Source organism: Carassius auratus, chromosome 7 (genome assembly GCF_003368295.1).
Source record: "Carassius auratus strain Wakin chromosome 7, ASM336829v1, whole genome shotgun sequence".
Lineage (NCBI taxonomy): Eukaryota > Metazoa > Chordata > Actinopteri > Cypriniformes > Cyprinidae > Carassius > Carassius auratus.
Window position 1 is genome coordinate 16,122,744 of NC_039249.1, and position 22,764 is coordinate 16,145,507.

Consider the following 22,764-nt stretch of genomic DNA (forward strand, 5'->3'; position numbering starts at 1 on the left):
ACGTGACTATTGAGAACAAAATTGTAAATTGTAACATTGTAAAAAGCTGCAGTTCTGTGCTTGGTGCATATCAGTGAAGCAGCTGCAGTAGCCTACACTTCACAGACAGCCACTACAAACAATATACAAAAACTATAATTAAACAGCAACTCTGCCTTCTCTCTCTCTCTCTCTCTCTCTCTCTCGGGGGCGGGGGTGTCCATTTAGGTGACCGGTTTTGGAAAGTGTGTATTCACACACACATACATACATACAAATAAATCACAGACCATATAAATAGCAAAGTATTATATTGGCATGTCAAAGACAATAGAGATGAGGATCAGGTAAATGTCACAATCAGCTCAGTTCTTCTGCCTGATGCATCTCTCACGGTCAAAGAGTACAGTTGCAGGTTTAAGATTATTAACTCTTTCAGTGTCAAGTTAAACCAGGAACACTTGCAAAATGATCAGATGTTCTGTAGTGTGTAGAATGCAGCTGCAACCAACAAAATATTTGTCAAAAATCCTCCAATCGTCCTAAATCCAAAAATACAAAGTAACAGTATTACGCCAGTATTATTATTATTATTGGAACTTTTTTCACAAAGCATCCCTTGGTCTTGGAGTAAATAATATCCGGTTTAATAATGGTGTTCATTAAGTTTCGTTCTGCTGTACCAGCTGACTATAGAACATCATTCATTTGCTCGGCTCAGTCACTGGCGTTAAGTTAAATGCACTATACCAAGACATTAAACCATATAGAAAAAAAAAAAAATGTCCAAACAACATTTAGTACACTTAACATTAGGAAAGTACAAAATGTATAGCAACTTTTCAAAACAAAGAAAAGGCATTTAACAGAGACTTTGTAGAATAGGAAATGTACCAGCTTGATGTTGGATAGTTGTGCTGTAACTTTTATTGCATGGATGATCATGGATACATGTGAAGTAAACCTGTCTGGAGCACTGGCTATGGCACTAATGATCCTCCAATTGTTCTATTGCTGCATTTCTCTCAGCTCTATTTCAGTGGCATCGATTCGGTTTTAGACATACTACTGGCTTTGATACTCCATACACTCAACACAGGTGGAGTAACTAATATTACCTCATCAAAAGCCATCATATCTTACATTTACAGAGATCTGTGAAAACTATTAAGCAAATCTTAAAACAAAGTCACTGGGGAAATACAGTGTATGAAATAACCTTATGTTACACCACCACCTACTGTTTATCTGAAGAAATGCATTAATATTAATTTGGAGAGAACGGGCATTCTTACAAATACATCAAGATCCAGTGGAATGGAGGAGAAAATTAATTAAACAAAAAATAAAAATCACACAAAATAATTCACCTCATCTCCTTTTAAGTAGACCAGCCACAAATTAAAATGTTTAAACCATTTTTTTTCTTATATCTGTTAAAATGTACTTTCAGAAATAAACTTGGTCACTCAACTGTTATCGGAAAAAGGGTATTTGACATTCAGAAAAAAAATAAAATAAAAAAAATAATATATATATATATAACACACTACATGAAAAGCAACAATGTTTTGCCACTCAGCCATAAGACAGAACACAGAACATGTCTGGCCTCTGCGGTCAGCATATAGAAATCAACTGTCTTTGATAAAAATAAATACATTAACAAATACAATTTATTTTGTAATGGGCTGATCATTCTGAGAAGCAGACTGAAAACCACAGCTGTAGTGTTCTTCAAATTTCCAGATCTACACACTTTACGCCTCTTGCTGACAGACTGTTCACACATACACTCAAAACACACACACACACACACATTCATACAGTGTGCAGAGTTGTGTGTTTTCGGATGTGCAGTCAACTACTAACACCCCTCTCACACAGCCCAACCACATCATTACAAGAACAGCAGAAGAGGCTGATGATAAGTGTTGGCAATTGAACCTAAACCCGTACATAGCCATGAAGAGCTCTTTTCTGGTTAATGTGTGTATGTCTGCAGCATGGCAAAAAATAAACAATACTATAAAACTATTATGAAACCATTTCCATGTTGGATAATATTTTTGGGATATTTGGTGTTTTTTTTTGTGTCTTTTTTTTTTCTTGTACAAATAGTTGTATAATCTGCATTCATGACAAAAAAGAACCACTCTTCAAAAAAAAGAAAAAAAAAAAGAAAGAAAAGAAAAAACATGCATAATTTCTCTTGTACTAATTACATTTTACAATTTTTTTTAAACATTTAAAAATCTTTACACTTTCAATATAACCCTTTTTTTTTTGTAATTCGAGTCCTTTTTATTTTCCTTCAGCTGTCCTCAGTGAGGCAAAAGTCCAGGGTTTCAGGTATTGCTCGAGTTGAATTCTCTCTCCTACATTCTCTGGTCCTCCACATCTCCAGGAGAGCAGTGCAGCTCCCAAATTGTACAGAAGCCAATACAGATCAGGCCTAGCCTCTCCCACATGATTTAAATCCCATGGCCTACGCCCCACTTTAATAAATCTTTTTTTTTTTCCTCTTTTCCTTTTCCAGCTACAAAGTCACACGCATCCCTTTAACAGTGGGACAGGAGAGATTAATGATACCAGCAGCACCCTTCTGTGGTCAGACACATTAAGAGCAGGTGTGAGTCTGCAAGAACAGCTCCCCCTATCTGCACAAGTCCTCACGCGCTACCTCACGCTGAGGTTTCCTCTTCTTCATGCTAGGTTTTTGGGACTTGCTGTTTTGCTGGATCTTGTTGGGGTTGTTGTGTGGCCCTTGAGCACTTTTGTTAGCAAGCTGTCGGCTCTGAATTAAAAAACATAGATGATTTGTATAAAACTCTAACAACGTTAAACAACCAAATTAAATGAATAAAACTAAATAGTAAAAAATGTACTTAAAATGCTTAAAATGTATTAGCAGACAGTAACAATAAACAACATTAATACATTCTGTATTAGCACAGATTAATTCATGATACCCTAAATTTGTTGACTAATACCAAGTCAATTTGTTAACTAATGCTAACAAACTGAATGTTATAGTAAAGTGTTATGTATAACAGAGATATTTGAACCAATTTGTCTGTCTCCATCATAAATGGAATCATAGTGACTTCCATCAGGTTCTTACCTTGTTGCCCTTATTAGTGGGGGTGGGCACTGTTGTTGAATGGTTTTGTGATCTGTGATTGGACAGATTCCTTTCTGTATTCTCATTGTAAGTGTTAGAGGCCCGACCCAAAGCTTTTGAAGTCTTACAGGGCGTTCCATCAGAGTCCTGTGGAAAGCCAGTCAAAAATAAAAATACAAAAATATATATTTTTTAATTTTTGAAATGAAAATAATATTTTACCAAATGTATATAAAATGTATTCAGTTTATGCTAAAACAACCTCTAATGCTATTTTTAGTGTAAGAAAATGTTCATGGTAAAAACCAATTTATATATATAAACTTACCGCTTCACTTGAGCTAGAGGCTGCTGAAGATGGCGATGATAATGATGGCGATGAAGGGGAAGAGGGGGAAGGAGAGGAAGAGTCTGATGACACTTTGCTCCGGGGAACAGCAGGAAGCACTGCACTATCTTCTGGGAAGTTATTATTACACTCATCAAGCTCCTCAGACTCAACTCTCCGCGTGACATCATTTACTATGGAGAAATAAAACAAGGGATTTTCAGCTATCTAAAGTTGAAGACATATCAAAATTAGCTCAGGGATAATGTCTTACCATTACAACTGAGGACCGGCTCATTGTTGCTCCGCTGGCCCCACTGCACACTGATCCAGTCACGGTACTCTGCTACTTCCTGTGTGACACGGATTATTCGACCGAGAATACTGTGGGGAAAAGATAAGACCTATCATGAATCCCATCCTGAGTAGGTCTAGAGTTCAATCAGTATTTACTGATTTTTTTCACTTTTGACTTCTCTCAGCTGACTTGTCTGTCAGTTTGCAGGGTTTTTATTTTTTACTTAAGAAATTACAATTCAGAAAATTGAAAACACACGTGTCTATTACAGTTCTCTTTGTCTCACCTCTCTGACTTGTTGTTGGGGTAGTGCTTGGCAATTGGGGACACAGCGTGATTTAAGACAACGTAAGCATAATCAAAAGCCTCTTTCACCTGCATCGCCCCATATGAACTTCGCCCCACATCATTTCCTAGGACAAAAACAAAACATCTTCCATACCATCTTTGGTGACATGTTTGGGTCAGTTGAGCGGTTTAAAAAGTGTCAGTGTGTGCATTAGGGTTTGTGTTTGTACCTGGCTGCAAAGGATCCTCAATGTAAAGCATAGAGGGTCTGTACCCATCCAGCATGCCTTTCTGCACTTCATCCTTGGCCAAGTATGAGCCACCATCTTTGATCCTGATCCCCGTCTTCAGGTAGTTAAAATGCCGTCCGTATAGCTCGAAAAACTCAATCAACAGTACACCCAGGTTTGGGTTTGAACTACACGCGTCTTCTCTATAGTGCAGCTGGGAAATAAAACCGCAATTATAATTGTAATTAAACTGTTGTATTAATAAAAATCCTTTGAGCAATTATCATTAAATGGGTGATTTTCACTCTTGAGGCAGATCTAGTCAAATCGAGGCTTACATTACAGTGTCACATCACCAACAGAAATCATTCAAATATGCTGATTTGGTGCTCAAAAACCATTTATTATTGTCAATGTTGTGCAGCTGTGCAGATTAATAATTTAATATGAACTATAATCCTACTCTATGATGAGTAGAAATTAAAGCTTGTGAAATAGAAATCTTTTGTAACAATGTAAAACTCTTTACTGTCACCAGTTTTCAGTAGGATTTATCTTTGGGTACTGTGAGACAGTGTGTGGATTCGATGGAATGTGTAGAAAGAAGTGTGTTACCTGTAAGAAGCTGACAACCATGAGGAACAGACTGTATGATCCGATTCCTCCCGTAAAAACCTCATTCAGGTCTCTCTGCAGTAAAAACTGCTTCAAAACCAGCACCAGGTACGGTAATACAGGAAATTGCTGAAACACACAAGTCAGAAAATAAATCTGCAACAAGACTTAAAACCTACATTCCTGGAAAACATTCTCACACAAACTCATTTTTTATGCTGATTTGCACAGAATTAGGTGCTTTTCATGTTGAAAATCAAGTTCAAATGAGTTTCTAAAACCTAAACAGCTTCATCTGACATCAGCATATCTATTTCCCTCTTAATTTATCGCTGGAGTTAAAAAGAGGACTTGAAAGAACCTCCACACTTACCTGTTTGAAGTCCCTGATAAGTTTCGCGGCTTTAACACCATTCTGTACGTTAAAGCTGATGTCCACTTTTACCTCTGTGTGCAAGTCTGTCAGTTTAATGATGGGAACCTACAAACACACAGCGTGTTAATGCACAAGCAGGGATGTCTGGCAGACAACAAAAACAGCCAACGCATGTTTATGACACAGCACTACTCGTACCGTTGCTTTGTCCAGGACTTTGACAGAGTTCTCATCTGCAATTTTTCTCTTGCGCAGCGCCTCTTCCAGAGTCCAGAGAGGTAAAGTCTCCCAGTGACCAAATACCACCAAGTCTATATCACTGAAATAAAGAGGGAGAAGAGAAAGTGGTAAATGTAAGCAAACAACACAGTTGGTGGTTGCCATTGACTTCCATAGTAGTAAAATAAATACTATGGAAGTCAATGGCAACCACCAACTGTTTGATTACCAGCAATCTTCAAAATAACTTCTTTTATGTTCCACATAAGAGAGAAACTCATACAGGTTTGGAATGTCTTGGGGGTGAATAAATGATGACAATTTTCATTTTTGGGTGAACTAACCCTTTAATAAATGAGCAATACACTGAATGATGTGTATTATGTTTTGGAACAAGTTTGATGACTTTGAATAAACCAAAAAATTATGAAAGAGTATGGGACACATTAATTTATGGACGTTACTTAATATATGGAGTATTAAACTAAACTGTTTCAACAACTGGCATAGTTGTGTACTGGCACAGACAGATGTATTCCACTAAGCCACACTTCAGTAATCCAGGTGGTGTATACACACAGTACGACTGGTGTGAGTGACGTGAGACTGGAGTAAAAAAAAAAAATAATAAATAAATAAATAGCACACACTCGGGATCACAGGATACGCTAAAGAGCTAAAATTACAAATCTTAATCCCCTCTTTGCAAGCACACAAAAAGTACACATACACACACAAACACGTCTACATGTCATAATACTTTCATTACACAATTACAAAAAGACCATTGTAGAACATATGAATTTTGTGCTGAATGGAGAAAATGCAGCAAGAAAAATCAAAATCAAAAACATATTACCTTGTAGGTAAATACAAGCCTGTGCTAAAGCTGCCAAACACTTCAACCTGAAACAGAAAACAGAAAAACATTAAATCTGCCCTTATAAGAATCTACCCATGAAACCATTAGTCCAAACTCCCATCCTGTGTTCATATTTAAAACAGGAAAGATCTGCAACATGCAAATCAGACACAGGTATTCCCACGAGCCACTCTGATGTTTGAGTACATGAGTGTAATTACTTGCAAAAACACACTTGGACTGAAACTGGTGAGAAAGATGTGACCTCATAAGGCACATGAACATTTCTGGAAACAGAGCTGTAAATTAAAGTATATTACTCTGTCAGTTAACACGCAAAATAATACAACACCCCAACATCACATAATATCACATCTAACATAACATATGGTGATTCTTACATGCTATGCAAGCTTATGGGGCAATGTACTCCATAATTTAAAAAGTGCAAAATAAATTTAAATAAAAAATAAATATACATCTGAGCTAAGCATATATAAATAATTAAATAAATAAGTAGTATACAGGAAGTATTCATTCTAAATGTCCTAAATAGTAGAGTAAAGCCTCTCTTTGCACAGTTACATACTCAGACTGGTATTGGGGGAGGTGTGCCCCGAAGCGTAAAATCCATATAAGGGAAAACAACTAACGATTCCTAACACGTGTCTACATCGGATGTGAGCAGCGCGACAAAATACTATAAAACCACTGATCTATAATAAAGATTCATTACATATAGATCAGTCGACAGAACTCTGTATAATCCATGATGCTGTCTACACTGGATGTGACGTGGCACACCACTAATCCCTGACAGTAAACCGCTGCCGCGTTCTATTTATGATGAGCTGACACATATTTCTAATGATTTTCAAAGGTCTCTTTGTGGCATCCAGTGTAGACAGTCTTCAGCGACACGACAACTGTCCCGTCTGGTGTATACACTAGGGCTGGACGAGAATATTCGATTATTCAAACATCGGTGGGTTGCCATTAAATTTTCAATTTTGAGATTCAAATATTCCTTTCTATTTATTCATTTTTTTCATACACCTGGTATCTCCCATGAAACAGTTCTCATTTGTCCTTGAATATGAATTGCCCATGAGTGAACGTCATGATTCAGCTCATCTGGAAGAGAAGACAAAAATGCCAAAGACCTCAGCTGTGTGGGAGCACTTTAATTTGAGTGAGGACAAGACAAAGGCAGTGTGCCAAATATGCGATTTGAAACGGCCTACCACAACACCACATCAAGTTTGAAAAGTTGTGACCAAGTGAGAGTTCTGTAAGCAGTTTGCCTAGCAACAGCCAAATTCTGTCTACACTGGAAGCGACACCGTTGAAAAGCATTTGAAATTTGTGTTAGTATATCATAAATATCTACTAACTACATACTACTACAACAAGCTTCTAAGCTCAAAAAATGGTATTCAGACCAGCACTAGTAGACAATGTGTAAGGAGAGATTACTGAGGATGATGGCAAATGATTTGGTGATCCTCAGTACCACTGACAAACATATAATCTTGTAAATGTGTGGTAAGTACTGCCGCTCCATAGTAAAAACAGAGTATGCTTGATTGCGAATCTCAAAAGTGATAGAAAAAATAAAAAGCAAATGTGCATTCAAAAAAGGCCCAACATCGTGATGTCTATCAACCCAACCCTAGATTAACAATTACAAAATAGCTGGACTGAGCAATGCAAACTGAATAAATAAATAAATAAATATTAATTAAGTTAATTTTTAAATCAATAAACATATCCTTTTAGATGTAAAGGTGAACTGAGAAGAGTGTTTATTTAATTTCTAATGGGTTCCAGTGACCACTTAGAAATGGGGTTCCTCAGGGCTCTGTATTTAGACCAATGCATGTCTGCATTTATTCATCTTTGGCAGGTACCTTATTGATTGTTCCCGATCATCCAAATATTCAAGAATACATAATGACATAAACCTCAAGAAAACAATCAATTTAATTGAAATGGTGTGTGTGAGTATCTAACCTTGGCATTGGGCCACAAGTCCTTGATGACTCCTTGGATCCTGGCCACCACCTCTAGCCTCATCTGCTCCTCCTCTGGACGAGGAGAAATATACTCATAAAAGTCCTTTATCTCCTCATGCAGGCTGGATAGAGAAACAGAGAAAAATTAAGTAATACATAATCAAAGAGTGGCCACATTATTGGTAATAAAGCTCCTTAATATTTAACACAAATACTACAAAGTGATATGGTGGCACAGTGCCACCGATCCTTAAAGGTCCCCTGAAATGCTTTGAAACACGCAGTGTTATTCTGTGTGTTAATATCATTTTAACTGAAATGGAAAGACAGGACGGCACATATCATGCAGCCCCTCCCCTTTTTTTAATAGCCAATAGTGTTCATTTTTACTTCAGATTGGCTTGAAAGTTCAGAGCCGTTGAGCTCCGTAAAGCCGCATTTGGCAGGGTGTGTCAGCCATAATCACATCCATAGTGTAAAATATAGCATTCTTTGTAGAATTCAAATAGGTCCGATACGTTTTGTTGTCTGCGCCGACACGCGCATGTAATCTGCTATGTGCTATCGTGTCTCTTGACTGGAGCTTAGTGTGTGCGTTGCAGTGGTTAGCGTGGCACAGTGCGAAACCTGACTTCTTTTTCCTCAATGGAAAGCATATTTACACAGTCTGAATCGTTCCCTGTCCCCTATATAGCGCATTACGTGCCATTCACCACACAGAAAATATTAATCATGTAAACAAGTGATCGATTACATCTATTTATAGTGAAGGGAGCGGGCACTTTGGATTCTAGAGAGCATTTGATTGGACAAAAGATTTGATGAGAAGATGAAGTGTGATGTGATGTCATGAAAATCCATGATCCATTTTAGTGGAAGTGAGGGACTAAGTTTTGAATGCTTATATCTCCCAAATCCCCGGGAACACATGATTGGTAAAAATTGATAGCCTGAATGCACTTTAAGTCGCTTTGGATAAAAGCGTCTGCTAAATGCATACATTTAATTTTTTTTATTTAAATATGAATTTTTGCATTGTTTTGGAACACATCAGCTTATTCATAATCTTAAGGCATATGGTGTTACATATTAAAGGCATAACATTAATACTAAAAGCTAAAGTCATCGGGACTTTAAGGGAGAACCACTTTTTATTAATTCAATACTCCCCTTAGAAATAAAAATATAAATTTCTTTTAAAAAATCTAAACCAAACTATTGAATGACATTGCTGTCATGTAAGTAGTGTTGCTTTTGTCAATGAAAATTAAGATAAAATATCGTTGTCAACAAACCTTTATTACGTGAAGAAAACGAGATGAGATGTGATGACGACTATAATTTAATGTATAATGCAATTCTGTTGATGAATAAAAACAAGACTAAATGTGGTTTACAAAATAAAAACTATGCTAAAACGTCTCTTCATTTTTGTTGACCAAAAAAATACCAAACTACATGTTATAACATTATTTTGTCAAGTTATTATTATTTTGTAGTATTTCTGTTTCCTGTGTCTCACTTCAGGGTTGGCATCAGGTCGCACTGCGCAGATGATAACAAACAAAGCGGGATTTATACTTTGGCCTGGCTCCGCTTCGTGAGCTTCAGCTCACTGCGAGCACACCTTCCCAAACGGATAGGGCTTTTATACTTATCGCGTTCACTGTTGTACTATTCTTTGAAACGATAGGGTAGCGACAAGGAGCAATTGTACTCTAAAACTGCATGGAATCACTGGTGAGAAGTTGTCATTTGCCAGTATGGCCAGTACAAGTCTTGTGATGAATGAGTTGATGAATTAATAATGTACAAGCTTAAAACAATCTTAAACTATTGGCTGTATTTCGCATCAAACACAGGACAACTTTAAGCAAATAGTATATAATTAATATCTAAATTAATTATAAATCTGTTTTATACAGTAAAAATAAATAGTACTTAAAATAAGAAGCCTTGGACAAATATGCCAAAAACATTTTCCAAAAAACATTTTCCATCAAAAAGCACCTGATGGAGTTTGAACTTCACATTAAACTGCTTCTGTTTCAAAAAAACGGCAGGACAGATGTGCATGTTCGGATTCTGTACGGAAAGTTCCAAAAAATGACATGTACTCCACCATGCAAAATTAGTTTGCACGCACTCAAAGCAAACTTCCGGCAACACCGCAATGACGTCATATTTTCCACGCTCACCCAAGTGAACTTGTGGATGCAAGAGGCCCAATAGCCGGCCAGCCGGGGTTCGCCTTTGGGACAAAAATGAGTCCGCGGTTGTCTACTCAGCAGTGGTTCTCAACCACGTTCCTGGAGGCCCCACAACATGACAGGTTTTCCATGTCTCCTTAATGAAACACACCTGATTCAGATCATCAGCTCATCAGCTCATTAGTAGAGACTCCAAGACCTCAAATGGGTGAGTCAGACAAAGGACAGATGCAAAGTGTGCAGTGTTGGGGGGCCTCCAGGAACGAGGCTAGGAACCATTGGTCTACTGCCACTGGCAGTAGTGCACGTGACGTCATGCACACTTGTTTTGTATACAAGTGAAATAACAGTAATTTAAAAGTAATTTAATAACAGTTGCAAATTGCTTTATTTAGACTTTAAGTCTATAGTAATTTACAAATTACCTCAAATGCCATACACAGCATTTCCTTTAGATTGGCAGGTTTAAGTGTAGATTTTGTGTTGGGCAATGGACCTTGTTTGGAATCCAAATACTACATCGCCGATCTGGTGCCATCTCCATTTATGTCACCCATCCACGTTTGTACAATTGTCTTGGTTGGTCAGGTTTGGTGAGGCATAGTTTCTCCAAACTGGTCAAATACAAACGAGACGGTGATAAATGAAAGATGTTGACAATAAATGTGGCAATGATTCCTATTTCAAACTGGGTGAGTGAAGACCTTCCCAAACGGACAAGGCTTTTTTCCGTGTCTACACTGGACACGACACCACGTTGCAACAGGGTTGTCTAGTGTCTACCCAGGACATTTGAACACTGCCTCAGTACCTCATAAATAGGACGAGGCAGTTTACTGTCAGAGATTTGTCATGCTGCATCCAGTGTAGCATCACCAATTGATTATAATGAATTCTATAGTATTTTGCCATGTTGCGCCCATTGTTGCTCCGTGCGACTCGTGTCCTGGAGAAATGGTGTATTTAACCTTCTTATTTAGTCTACTTTCTTGTTTAACCATTATTTATTTGATATTTATTAGTGTTTTGCAGGCTGCGTATTCACTGACGGATGTGCTAAAATAAACGCATGGTTCTTAATAGATGATTGAGCCTCATTTATTATTATTTGTGTTTGTAATAATGATATACACACAATTTTTTTTCATACGTGGTAGTAAAAATCTGCCACCATCACAGCCCTTATCAGAGAGTCTTTGTGTCTGGAATGGATGTATTCTTGAGTCTATAGGGTAACAATAATATAACCTTGTTTGAAATGGGTTTGGCTAAAATAAAATTTTGGTTTCATCTATACTACTAGGTACTTGTACTATATTGACAAGATTAAATAGAATGGCTTTGCTAAAAAGACTAAAATACCATTTTCATGACTAAATGTCATCAGTTTTCTTCGACTAAAACTAGACTAGACTAAAAAGAGTATGAATGTGACAAACTAATAAAAACTAAAATGTCTTCATGCAAAGACTAGACTAAAACTAAAAGTAAAACAGGCTGCCAAAAACAACACTACATGTAGGTGATGTGAACACTGATTAACATGACTCAGGGTAAGAGAAGAAAAAAGAAACAAATTCACACCCTACTTTCAGGAAAGTAACCATTCAAAAGGCAGGTTACTACAGCTGGGAGAGCTAGAGATGCGTCTGAGTCAGGATAGGGAAAGTGCAGCTAGGTGACACCTCATTATTACACATCTCTAATAATTTGACCCTAGAAAGCAGCACACCATTTAACTCAACCCAACCCAACCCGACCCAGCAGTCTATTCCAACCTGTTACCTGAACACTAAGTTCAAGCAATGGTAGCAGTATCAAACACTGCATGGGGCAAACCTGCAGAAATACTATACATGCAAGCTGCTTAGAGAGGAATTAATTTATTGAAATAATCTCTTAGTGTCATGAAAGTTCAGTATGTTCAGTAGACGACTATGACAGGGGACCTAGTATCACCTCCCATTCTCTTCCAGCTTTTATTAACACTAGTATTCTGGTGCCAGGTGCCAATCCCATATCTCGGGTTGTATCCGCACATGCCTGCCAAACTGGCCGCCATCATTACTCATGCACATATAGCTGCTGCTGCAGGTGGTTCCATCATTCTGTAATTGTGCTGAGTCTGCCCATGACTTAGGTAATGACTCCAATAGATTTCCTATAGCTCAAACATGGCATTAACAATGGCAAGGTCATGGGTTTGATTGATTGCAAGAACTAATATAACGTACACAATAAATGCAATGTAAGGTGCTTTGGATAAAAGTGTGGCAAAATATATAAATGTAAATAAGAAAAAAATATTTATATATATTGGAGCATTTGGAGCATTTGTTTTTTGAACCTGGTGCATTTTATCCCGTAAAGTAAACTCGGCAATCATGCTTTAATCAACTCCACAATAAAAGATTCACTAAACAATGTTGTAAAAAAATGGAACACTGTGACCATTTAAACCCGTTTTGGAACAATGAAAATCTCAATGTTATGAATTTCAGATAATCTCAACTTCCAATTAAGAGAGACAATCACCTTTCTTAGTCTAAAACGTACATGCACATTAGCTGAACCAATCAATTTATTTATGATGCCACATTGTCAGATTTAACTGCTGATTTGATATGCTAGTAGGAAAGGTGATTTTGTAGATTTTGGTGTTTACCAGATTTTAACAAAAAGTAGCATGTAGGAGTTAACCAACAAGACCGTTAAGATCTCAGAGTGGATTGGCTTGCTCTTTTGTCCTGAGGTTGAACACAAAATCTGCATGGACACTGCAATTACGCCTACACCAAATGAACATTCTTCTTTAGTTATTTCTATATTTGCAAATTGCTAGAGTGGCCTAACATAAAATTTACTGTTCTTTCACAATCTGGTCCCTCCTCCACATTTGACAGCAAGTGGATCTTTAACTTGTGCAGAACAACGTGTTCCCTCCCAGCATCTGACCAGAACAGACAAACTGAAGTTCTCATTTTAACTTCAACTAACCTAAAAGTAAAAATAAGAGTGTGAGAAATAAAACGCTTTCCTACATCACCTGTAGAGACATTTTAGTAATTTTGGACAGGTGAGTAACAATCACACCCTGAAGAACAATTTGCACTCTGGGAATTCTAAGCATCTTATTACTTAAGAATGAGACTCACTTCCTAAAAATGCTCAGAATTATTTAAAATCCACCTTATCCACCTTATAATGCAGTGAGAAAGAATTGGTTACATAAAGTTCAAGGTCCACTTAACTGGCATTTGGTTATCCGAGTGGAAACTCTGAATGGAAACTCATATTTTCTATTTCAAGGAAGGTCTCAGTACCGCCGGTCACTCAGGTTCAACAAACAAACAAGTCATGCAAAGCTCTGAGCATAAATACCAACACAGACACACGAATGCACAAATCTCTTCTGGGGATCTGATCAATGTCTAAGAACATTTATTTGTCGGTTGATAAAATTATATAGAATGGGAGAAATTTCTGCCATGGGCAATTGTACATGGTGTTCTGTAGAGGCAGTCTGACAGCATTCATCAGAGCTGACCACCACTGCAACGTGAACACACCTACTGCAGATGCATGCTCCCGAATCCACAGACACAGGTCACTGGGTTTGTGTGTTCAGGGACAGAGGATGTTTCACATTACCAAGACAAAAATCATCAATACACACCAACAAGCCAGTTAAATCATTTTTTATGCAACCAAAACATAACTTATTTATAGAGCAGCTCTGCCAATACTGACAATGTCCTATGGAACTAAAGTATTGGCAGTAAATATTGTTTTTTTATTGGCCCAAATATATAAATATACTTTTAATATGTTTGATAGAAAAAAATAGATTTTTCTATTAAACAGGTACAAGGTTTATTCAAAAGGTTTATTCAAAGTATGTTTGCATTTGGGTGTGTATTTGCAAGGTGTGTGGCGTTTCATCAAGATTACATAGAAGTGTGTGTTTCACTTCTGGGAACCTAAGAAAGTAAGTTTAGTCCAAGAAACGGAACTGAAAGAGAGCAAAAGTGGAAACACAAAGCCTGAATGGCCTCTTGATCTCTCCATATCTGCTTTAGGAACACTGTCACGAAACATGCAAATGGACAAGAGAGAGCAGAAGCAGACAAACTAGACTAATGAAATCTAAAACAAGAAATGAACAAACACACACACAAAAAAATAAAATAATAATAATAATAATAATAATAATAATAATAAGTAACAATATACCGATATGACAGTGTTATCACAGTACCAAATTTCAGTATTCGGTACCAATACCAGTGTATTGGATTTCACTAGATTTAAAATCTATTTCACTAGATTTCATACAATTATTGTGCACCCGTGATTTTTTTAAAATCTAGAGTATCTTTTGCTGCTGAATTATCTACTAACCTAGTTTATAATAGTATTTTTTTGTCATAGATTATGATTAATTATAATTTAATGTGCTTTTTACCGTTTTGTTCTGCTTTTCAAATAAAACATTTAATAAATAAAAAAACAAATACAAAACTACAATTTTAAAATATTTACTTAACACTGAACATTTGTTTAAATATTCTAGCAGATATTATACCTACAAAGCAAAATAAAATTTAAGCAAAATTTGATAACATTTAAAAATTAAAATGTTAAAAGTTAAACATGTTAAAAATGTTAAAGTGTGATATAAATACATAAAATGTAAAGTTTTATTTATTTATTTTTACTTGTTTACTTATTTTTTTCCAGAAGGGAGACTTTCAATACTTTCATTGAAATGGTTAAGTTTGTTATAATAAAGGATTTGTTCATTGTCGTCATTGTTACTTCTAAAAAGTTTTGATTTATCGTGAAAACTGTGAAACAGGGATATTTTCTGAGATTATTATCAACCCTTAATAATACACTTAATCTAACTAGAGTTAATTCAATCCCAGCAGGCTAGCTCACAGTTTGAAGAGCACATTTCCCCAGTGTCGTCCAGCCTGGCTGTGGGAAAATGATTACACACAGAGAGGCTGAGTTTCGTTTCACAGAATAAGCTATTGAGATCAGTTTCAATTCTGCAGAACAGCCTGTTGTGTCCTCCAATCAAGCAGGAGCAGCGTGCAGTTTACTCCCAGTGTCAGCCAATCAGAGAGCAGACTCTGTTGCTAGGAAACCCTTCACCATGAGGGCCAACACAATTTTCACTGCTACTGCTGTGGAATGACTGACTCAACCAAAACCCCCCACCCCCCACACACGCACAGTTACCCTTAACACTGACATCACACAATCATCCTGATTTAGATGTATAAAGCCCACTTTGTTGTTTTTAATTACATCGGTTTAAAGTTGACATGAAAGGCATCTATTTTCTAAATGAATGCTATAGATCTTTTATTATGCACCATTGATTTAAACCTCACGTTCAACTGCCTGCAGTTTTGGGTACATCCCTCACATCTCAACATCTAACCATCAACTGATATATAGAATCAAGTCCCCATTCTATACCATTTTCCATTAATACGTTACACACTGATATGTCACAATACTGATCTTCATCCCTTAAGAGAAAATCTGTCTCTACTTCCATTTCATTGTGACTTAAACAATGCACAGTGTTAATTCACACATATTTCAGTGGGACAGGAAGTTGTACCTGTAAGCCTCTCTGACAATGAGCCTCTGTGCTACATTAGTATGACTTGTCAGTATCATGTTGGTTATGAGTGTAATCACTAGTTTGGTCATCTGTTGGCTGAGATCAGGACTGCTGTTACTAGTCTTTCCTTTTTAGACGTCACATACAGCAGCAGCTCATAGGGCCTGAAATTGAAGTCTGATAATAGGGGGAATTCCTCCTTTAGGGTGGGTGGTAGTACTCAAGATACAAATGCACATTTATGGATGACAATCAGATGCAATACTATTACTTTTAGCAAAAACTATCACAAAACTGACATTTTACAATTACTTAATCAGATAGCCTAGTTAAGGGCACAGGTTTTCAGATATATTATGGTTCAAAAGATTGGGAAAGCAGTTTAACCCTTATTTAGCATTAAATTGATCAAAACTGACAAAAGACAGAAAATTCTAGTGGTTAAATGGATTTTAGTTGATCCTTGATACATACGGACCAAGCCGCACGGTTCGGCACGCATCTGATCCGCAGATTAATTGTACAATTCAACCATAATAGATTATACATTTATAATTTGTTCGAATATACACAAAAAAAGAAATATTTAAACTAGGGGTGCACAATATATATAGGCCGATGATTAATGTGCATCTTGTCAGTAAAGCCGGTTCTCTAATCAGCAGTAAATACCATCAGGTGCGTGATTTAACAGGGCAACGGTTACTACACGACACGGAGCCATTGTTAACTGACAAGCTGCACAAATCCACGTGTCAGTCCAATCGGTGCTAATAAGCAACTTCCCATGTTTGTGACCCTAAAGAAAGCATTCTAGCTTTAACAGAATAGACACAATTTGAACCCTTAATGGTTAAATACAGACTACTGTACATTTTGCAAACTAGACCAAAAGACCTGCTCATTATTTTGAACCAAGGAGATATTTTTACCAACAAGTTTATTTTTCATTTAGCAGTCCGTCTTTAACAGAAGTTCAGCAAACGTTTAAGGTAGCACTCATGACATACCTGAGCTACTTTTAGAGATGACTGAATTCACCCACCATTTAAATTAACCTTTGAACAGTTTTATTTTGCTGTATTGCTCTACGACGGAAAATTTTACTTGTCATGTAATAGCAAGTAGAATCCTTTGCCAACGAGAGCTTTGTCACTAAACAAACGTTGAAGCAGCCAGCTGTGCTCACCTACCAAATGTCAATCATTCAGGGCCAAAATTACTTTACATAATTAATATCCATGGCAGAGTTTGTGAACTGAGCCACTGTGAGCAAAGCATCCCATAAGTACTTCAATGCTAGCTATAGGCCTAGGCATTACAAACTCAAGCTTATAAAGAGAAGCTAATGAGATTTATAAAGTCTTCAATCCATTCCAGACTGTTCGTATGGCCCTGAAATAACCCCACAAGTCAATATCGTGCATTAGTATTACACTGGAAAACACCTCACCAAAATAAGTTAATTCACATTTCATGTCAATGCCATGTTAACTTGAACGATTTGGATTTAAGAGCCAAACAAACAGTGCTGACTTGTGTACAAAACTTACAGATGGGCAATGGGTTTTCTAATGGTGCATATGCCAAAACATTCTCTTGTGTTGACTGAAGGTCCATGTTGAACTCTCATCTATATGTATATTGGACAATCTTCTGTGATGAATCACTAACATTCAAGCTATTACATAAGTTCAAAGTGCACCCACCCAACTCTGACTCAGTCAAGTCTGACCAAAAGCTCCATGGTACATTCAATGAGGCAAAGCATAAACAAATGACCATTTCATGTTGCTAGGCACAGCATGATCTGCTGTCAGCTGAGCATGTGGAGTCAGTCTGTTGCTTTCAGCCTAATTACTCAAAAGACCATGACAAACCACATTCAAACTATACTATCACACCGGCTAAACACAATCAGTCATTTGATATGTGCTAATAGCTCAGTCCATCTCACATTCTCCTGGTCTACATCTGGTATAAACAGACCACATATGTAATCAAAAGGAGACAATGTTGATTAGAGTCTTCACTCAGTGACAAAAGGTTTTAACAAATTAGTACACATAAATATTGTGAAAGAGATAAAGTGGAATCTTTCAGACTACAGCATTATACACAGAGGCCACTTTCCAGCAAAAAAATGCCATGTACAATATAATGGCTTTATAACGGTGTATAACAGCTTTCTTATAAGGGAAAGATGCAGAAGTATGAACATGTGGCGTGGACAGCTTTTATTATGAACATGGTTTCTACAACCTTCCATAAAAACCTTGTATCTGCTTTAAACTCAGAGTTATGTGTTCTATATGTGCTGCCATATTAAATCAAATTAGGCCAGAACAGAAAGTTTGCCTAGTACAATCCATTTTTTTTTTAAATTATAGATTTAAAGATACTGAGCGCTGTAAGGCACATTTCATTGTAGCTGTTCTTCGGTTTCTAACAAAATTTTACATAATTTATGTTAGTCACTGGCTTGTAAATTATTTGTTGTGTACAAACTGACATATTCATTGATCATGTCTTGCCATGCAGCAGAAGTGCAGTTATTCATAAATATGAATACTGTCATCATGCATTCACAACTCCCATCAATTTTTTTCTTCTGCAGAACACAGAAGATGATTGTATGACAAATACTGGCGACCAAACAGTTTTGGTTTCATTTGCATGGACAGAAAACACTTCTCTTTAAATATCTAAATAAGAAAAAATAAGGCGAAGTATATGACAACAAACATTTCATTGTTAGGTGAACTGTCCCTTTAAGACCACCGAAGCATGACAGCATTCGATCTAACATAATTAAAATAAATAACCGTCCACCAACAGCCAACCGTTTCTTGGTTTCAAACGTCAATGCAGATCACAAACATTCTGCCACTGGTCTAAAAACAAGAGCAACATGAGTAACACATTCTGACATCATCCTGTTCATCGCGACCACCCTGGGAAAGTGTCCATGTGATGAGAATGAGCTCTTGCTGAGTGCTGTAATGTGCATGGGGGTGTCTGAGACAGACCCAGAGCTCTCATACGTGTCTCAGAGCACACTCTCACATCTCCAAATCCTGCTGCTAGTGACAGAATCAGTAAAATTCAATTTGAAAACCCCATTTCTCTTGTAGCTTCTGGGAGCCTCTCAGGGAAACCCCATGTGCTTGCACCGAAGGCTGCTTTTCTATTACAATTAAACCCTTTCCACCAACTTGCAATGCCTCCCTCATGTCTCATAGCAACTTGTTAACCTAATGTCAGTGATTGATGAATATAAGCTGAACTCTATTGCAGAAAGCAGAGCTATAATGGGAAAAACAGCAGCCACAAGGAACCTTGCTTAATGTTTTGTAATAATATAAAACTACTATAACAAAGAGCTGCATGCGTTGATCATCTTTAGGTGAAGACACACTAATTTACAATTCTTTAAAATTTCAGCAAGACCACAGACTATTCAAAGACATTAACTCAGGACACCATCTGTTCAGCAATGCTTTCTGAATACAAATGAATGAAAGCTTCCTTGTGCCCAAAAATATAGCCTTCGAATCGATTCAGTGCATTTTCAAAAAGAGGACGAGTGCACTGAACTCATCTCATCCTACACTTAAAAAAACATTGAGAAGACCTAACATAAAAAATTCAGGAGCAGCACAACAAAGCGTGGAGAGGATTTCCCCTCTCCTCTCACTGCAGCATAGTTGTCAGGGGAGACGAAAGGATCTAAACTCACTCTGATTGGCTGGAAGCACCGTGACATCAGAGAGACAGGGATCGTATGTCAGCTGGGAAGGGAAGCATTTGTTTTGGGTAGAACAGGGAAGAAACTTACTCAACACACAGAGAACATAAACAGAAAAATCTCTACACACTCAGGCAAACACATAAAACCATCTGTACCTTTTCTCACACCTCCAAACAGAATAGCAAAAATGATTATAGAGTGAAATTAGCCGCCAACTAACAAATCCACAAAATATTTCTGTAATGTAGGTTGGAAATATTTAGTTCTGTGGGAAGCCAGCACATTTCACATCCTCGTTTTAGGCTTGCAGGCATGACAAAGACTAAAATCCACAGCAAATGATCCCAGAACCAGATTAAAATCTCTAAGGCATCTCAGACACGTGCTCTGAATTCAAAGCTAAAGGTGAGCCAGTCTGCGCTTAATCTATATTCATTTCGCCATATGTCTACAAGATGAAGCTGACAGGAGTCATTCGTTCCACAAACAGGACAAACAGAAAGGGTGGTCAGGTAAGAAGGTCAGTAAGGTGAGGACTAGAGGAATGCTCTTATGCAAACCCTCTGCTAACATTACTACAAAATGAGGACAAGGCTTGCTAGCTGTACTTTGCTCTGGGCTCCACAAGCTGCTGCACAAAGTAGAGCAATCTGAACCTTCACAAACCTAACACACAACCACCACCACAACAATTACACCTAATTCTAAAATCACCCCACTTCACAAATCCAGCACTACTTTCACAATCGACCTCTGTTCCACACTGAAAGATGTGCTTATAGACATTTAATGCCCTTAATAAAGTACACCCATTAAAATCTAATTGAACCTCTCTTGGTAAAGGAAATTGGTGGTTTGACTTTGAAAGTAAGTTGCTGCTTTGTTTTCATTTCACACATTACACACCGAAAGAGATCAGCAAATAAAGAGATTTCTGTCAGTTAATTTTGTCGAGCTTTAGAACAAAAATCCACTGAGTCTTATAACTTCAGAGCGACTTTGGGGTAAGTAAATGATGACAACTTTCATTTCTGAGTGAACAATCACTTTCAAGCAGATTTATTCAGATCAGAATAGCAATAAAACTGAAAGTCAGGAAAGAATTCAATGTCATCATGACTTATGATCATTAAGTAACCTGAGTTTGAAGTGCAAGGTGTAGATTACTGACTGGATGGAAGATAATGATTAATAGAGGCGGTAACTACAGTAGAGCAACTCCGTGTAATGCATTACCCTTACAGTAATTCATACAGTAGTATCTGGGATTGGTCTCATTGAATAAATCAATGCACACAAGGGAAAAGATCCACTGAGATATGTAATCATAATGGGCAATTAATAAACCTTCAACTTTTAGATTATTAATTAACCCGTAAATAGCAGCAGCATCTAAAGATAACTTACCTCAAATAAGTAATTTACTATTCCTCATGTCATTTCAAACCTGTATGACTTTCTTTTACAGAACAAAAAAGCAAAAGTTACTTTACGTCCACACAAAGTCAAAAGTAACCAACATTCTTCAGAACAATTTATTACCAGTTCCACAGAAGAAGAACGCTGCACAGGTTTGAAACGACAAGAAGGTTCAGTAAATGAAGACGGAATTTCGTTTTGGCTTGAGCTATCCCTTTAAGACTAAACGGACTTCGAGAGAGTTCTTGTTACTTGTGATCTGAGGGATTCTTGAACTAGAGATGTCTGGGGAACAGCTGACAGGTCATTTAAATGGAAGGATTGCGCGGATCCTGTAGACATGCCAAATATGGTGAAGAAACGTCTCGAATGTTACACCTCGAGAACCTAATAGTTATTTTAGTGAATGGACGGTCGCAGGTCCAACACCGTGCTGCCTATTCAGGTCACGACATGTTTAATATGTACTGAAGCACCCTTAGTTTAGTGTCTACGCGTAGGCCAGCTCCTGAATCCGAGCAAACACACCGGGCCCTGCGCCGAGGTTATCATCATACACCCACACATACAGACTTGGTCTCTGCACTCACCCCACAACGCCTTCCGAGTAGTTTCTGCTTTTCCACGGTGTGCCCGTGTAAATGTCCTCCGCCCCATCCGTCAGCAGCAGACTCCTGTTAAAGCCAAAGGTGCTCGCCTTGTTGTCTCTTTTCCTCTTGCTTGGCAACTCGGTTCCCACTCCCGCGACCCTGCTGCCACCCACCTGCCCTCCTCCGCCGACACCCCTGCCTGTCCTGCTGCTGTTATTGTTGTTATTGGCTTCCAGAGGGATGAAGTCTAGCTGTTCGGAGACTTCACTGTCAGGTTTGGATCTAGACATCCCCTGGTGGTCTCTGGGCTTTCCGCTGCTGTCGGCCGCGTTGCTCGACGCACCGTCGCCTCCGCCGCTCGTCAGTTTGGCGCTGGCTGTGTTGCAGTTGCTGTTGAAGTAGAGGTTTCCCAGCGTCTGCGTCGTATCCCAGATGTGCATCCACAGGTTGTTGGCAGGTCCCCGCTGTTCTGGCTGAAACCAGGCGATTCTAGGATCCATCAAACGCTGAACTGCTGCAGGCGCACTTGCCCCCAAAGCAGAGCCAGGCTCGGTTCGCTTAACCCGCTAACGGGAACACTAAACGCTGCTAAAATATCCCGTGCGAGTCCATCAAACGTATCTCGGGACAAAAAAAGAAAACAGCAGTGTAAACGGACTGTAAAAATACGTTGTTAAAAAACGGTAACCGTCAAACTTCAGAGCACGAGGAATGGAGAAACATGAGTGTCGTCTGTGTCACTGCCTCTGACCCGTTTCTATCCGAGATCGTGTTACTCAATGGCGGACAGAGCACAGCGCGACTGCGACTGCGCATGCG

General features: G+C 37.9%; 1 protein-coding gene across 1 annotated transcript; it reads right to left on the reverse strand.

Moving 5' to 3' along the window:
* Window positions 1-273: 273 nt before the first annotated feature.
* On the reverse strand, window positions 274-22,749 carry tent4b (terminal nucleotidyltransferase 4B). Its single transcript, XM_026267616.1, has 12 exons — window positions 21,946-22,749; window positions 8,333-8,456; window positions 6,317-6,363; window positions 5,437-5,557; window positions 5,236-5,343; window positions 4,863-4,991; window positions 4,248-4,461; window positions 4,016-4,142; window positions 3,706-3,815; window positions 3,432-3,625; window positions 3,104-3,250; window positions 274-2,776 (listed from the first exon to the last, which is right to left on the reverse strand). The coding sequence occupies exons 1-12, from the start codon at window positions 22,443-22,445 to the stop codon at window positions 2,636-2,638; spliced, it is 1,962 nt and encodes a 653-aa protein (XP_026123401.1). The 5' UTR covers window positions 22,446-22,749; the 3' UTR covers window positions 274-2,635.
* Window positions 22,750-22,764: the final 15 nt, after the last annotated feature.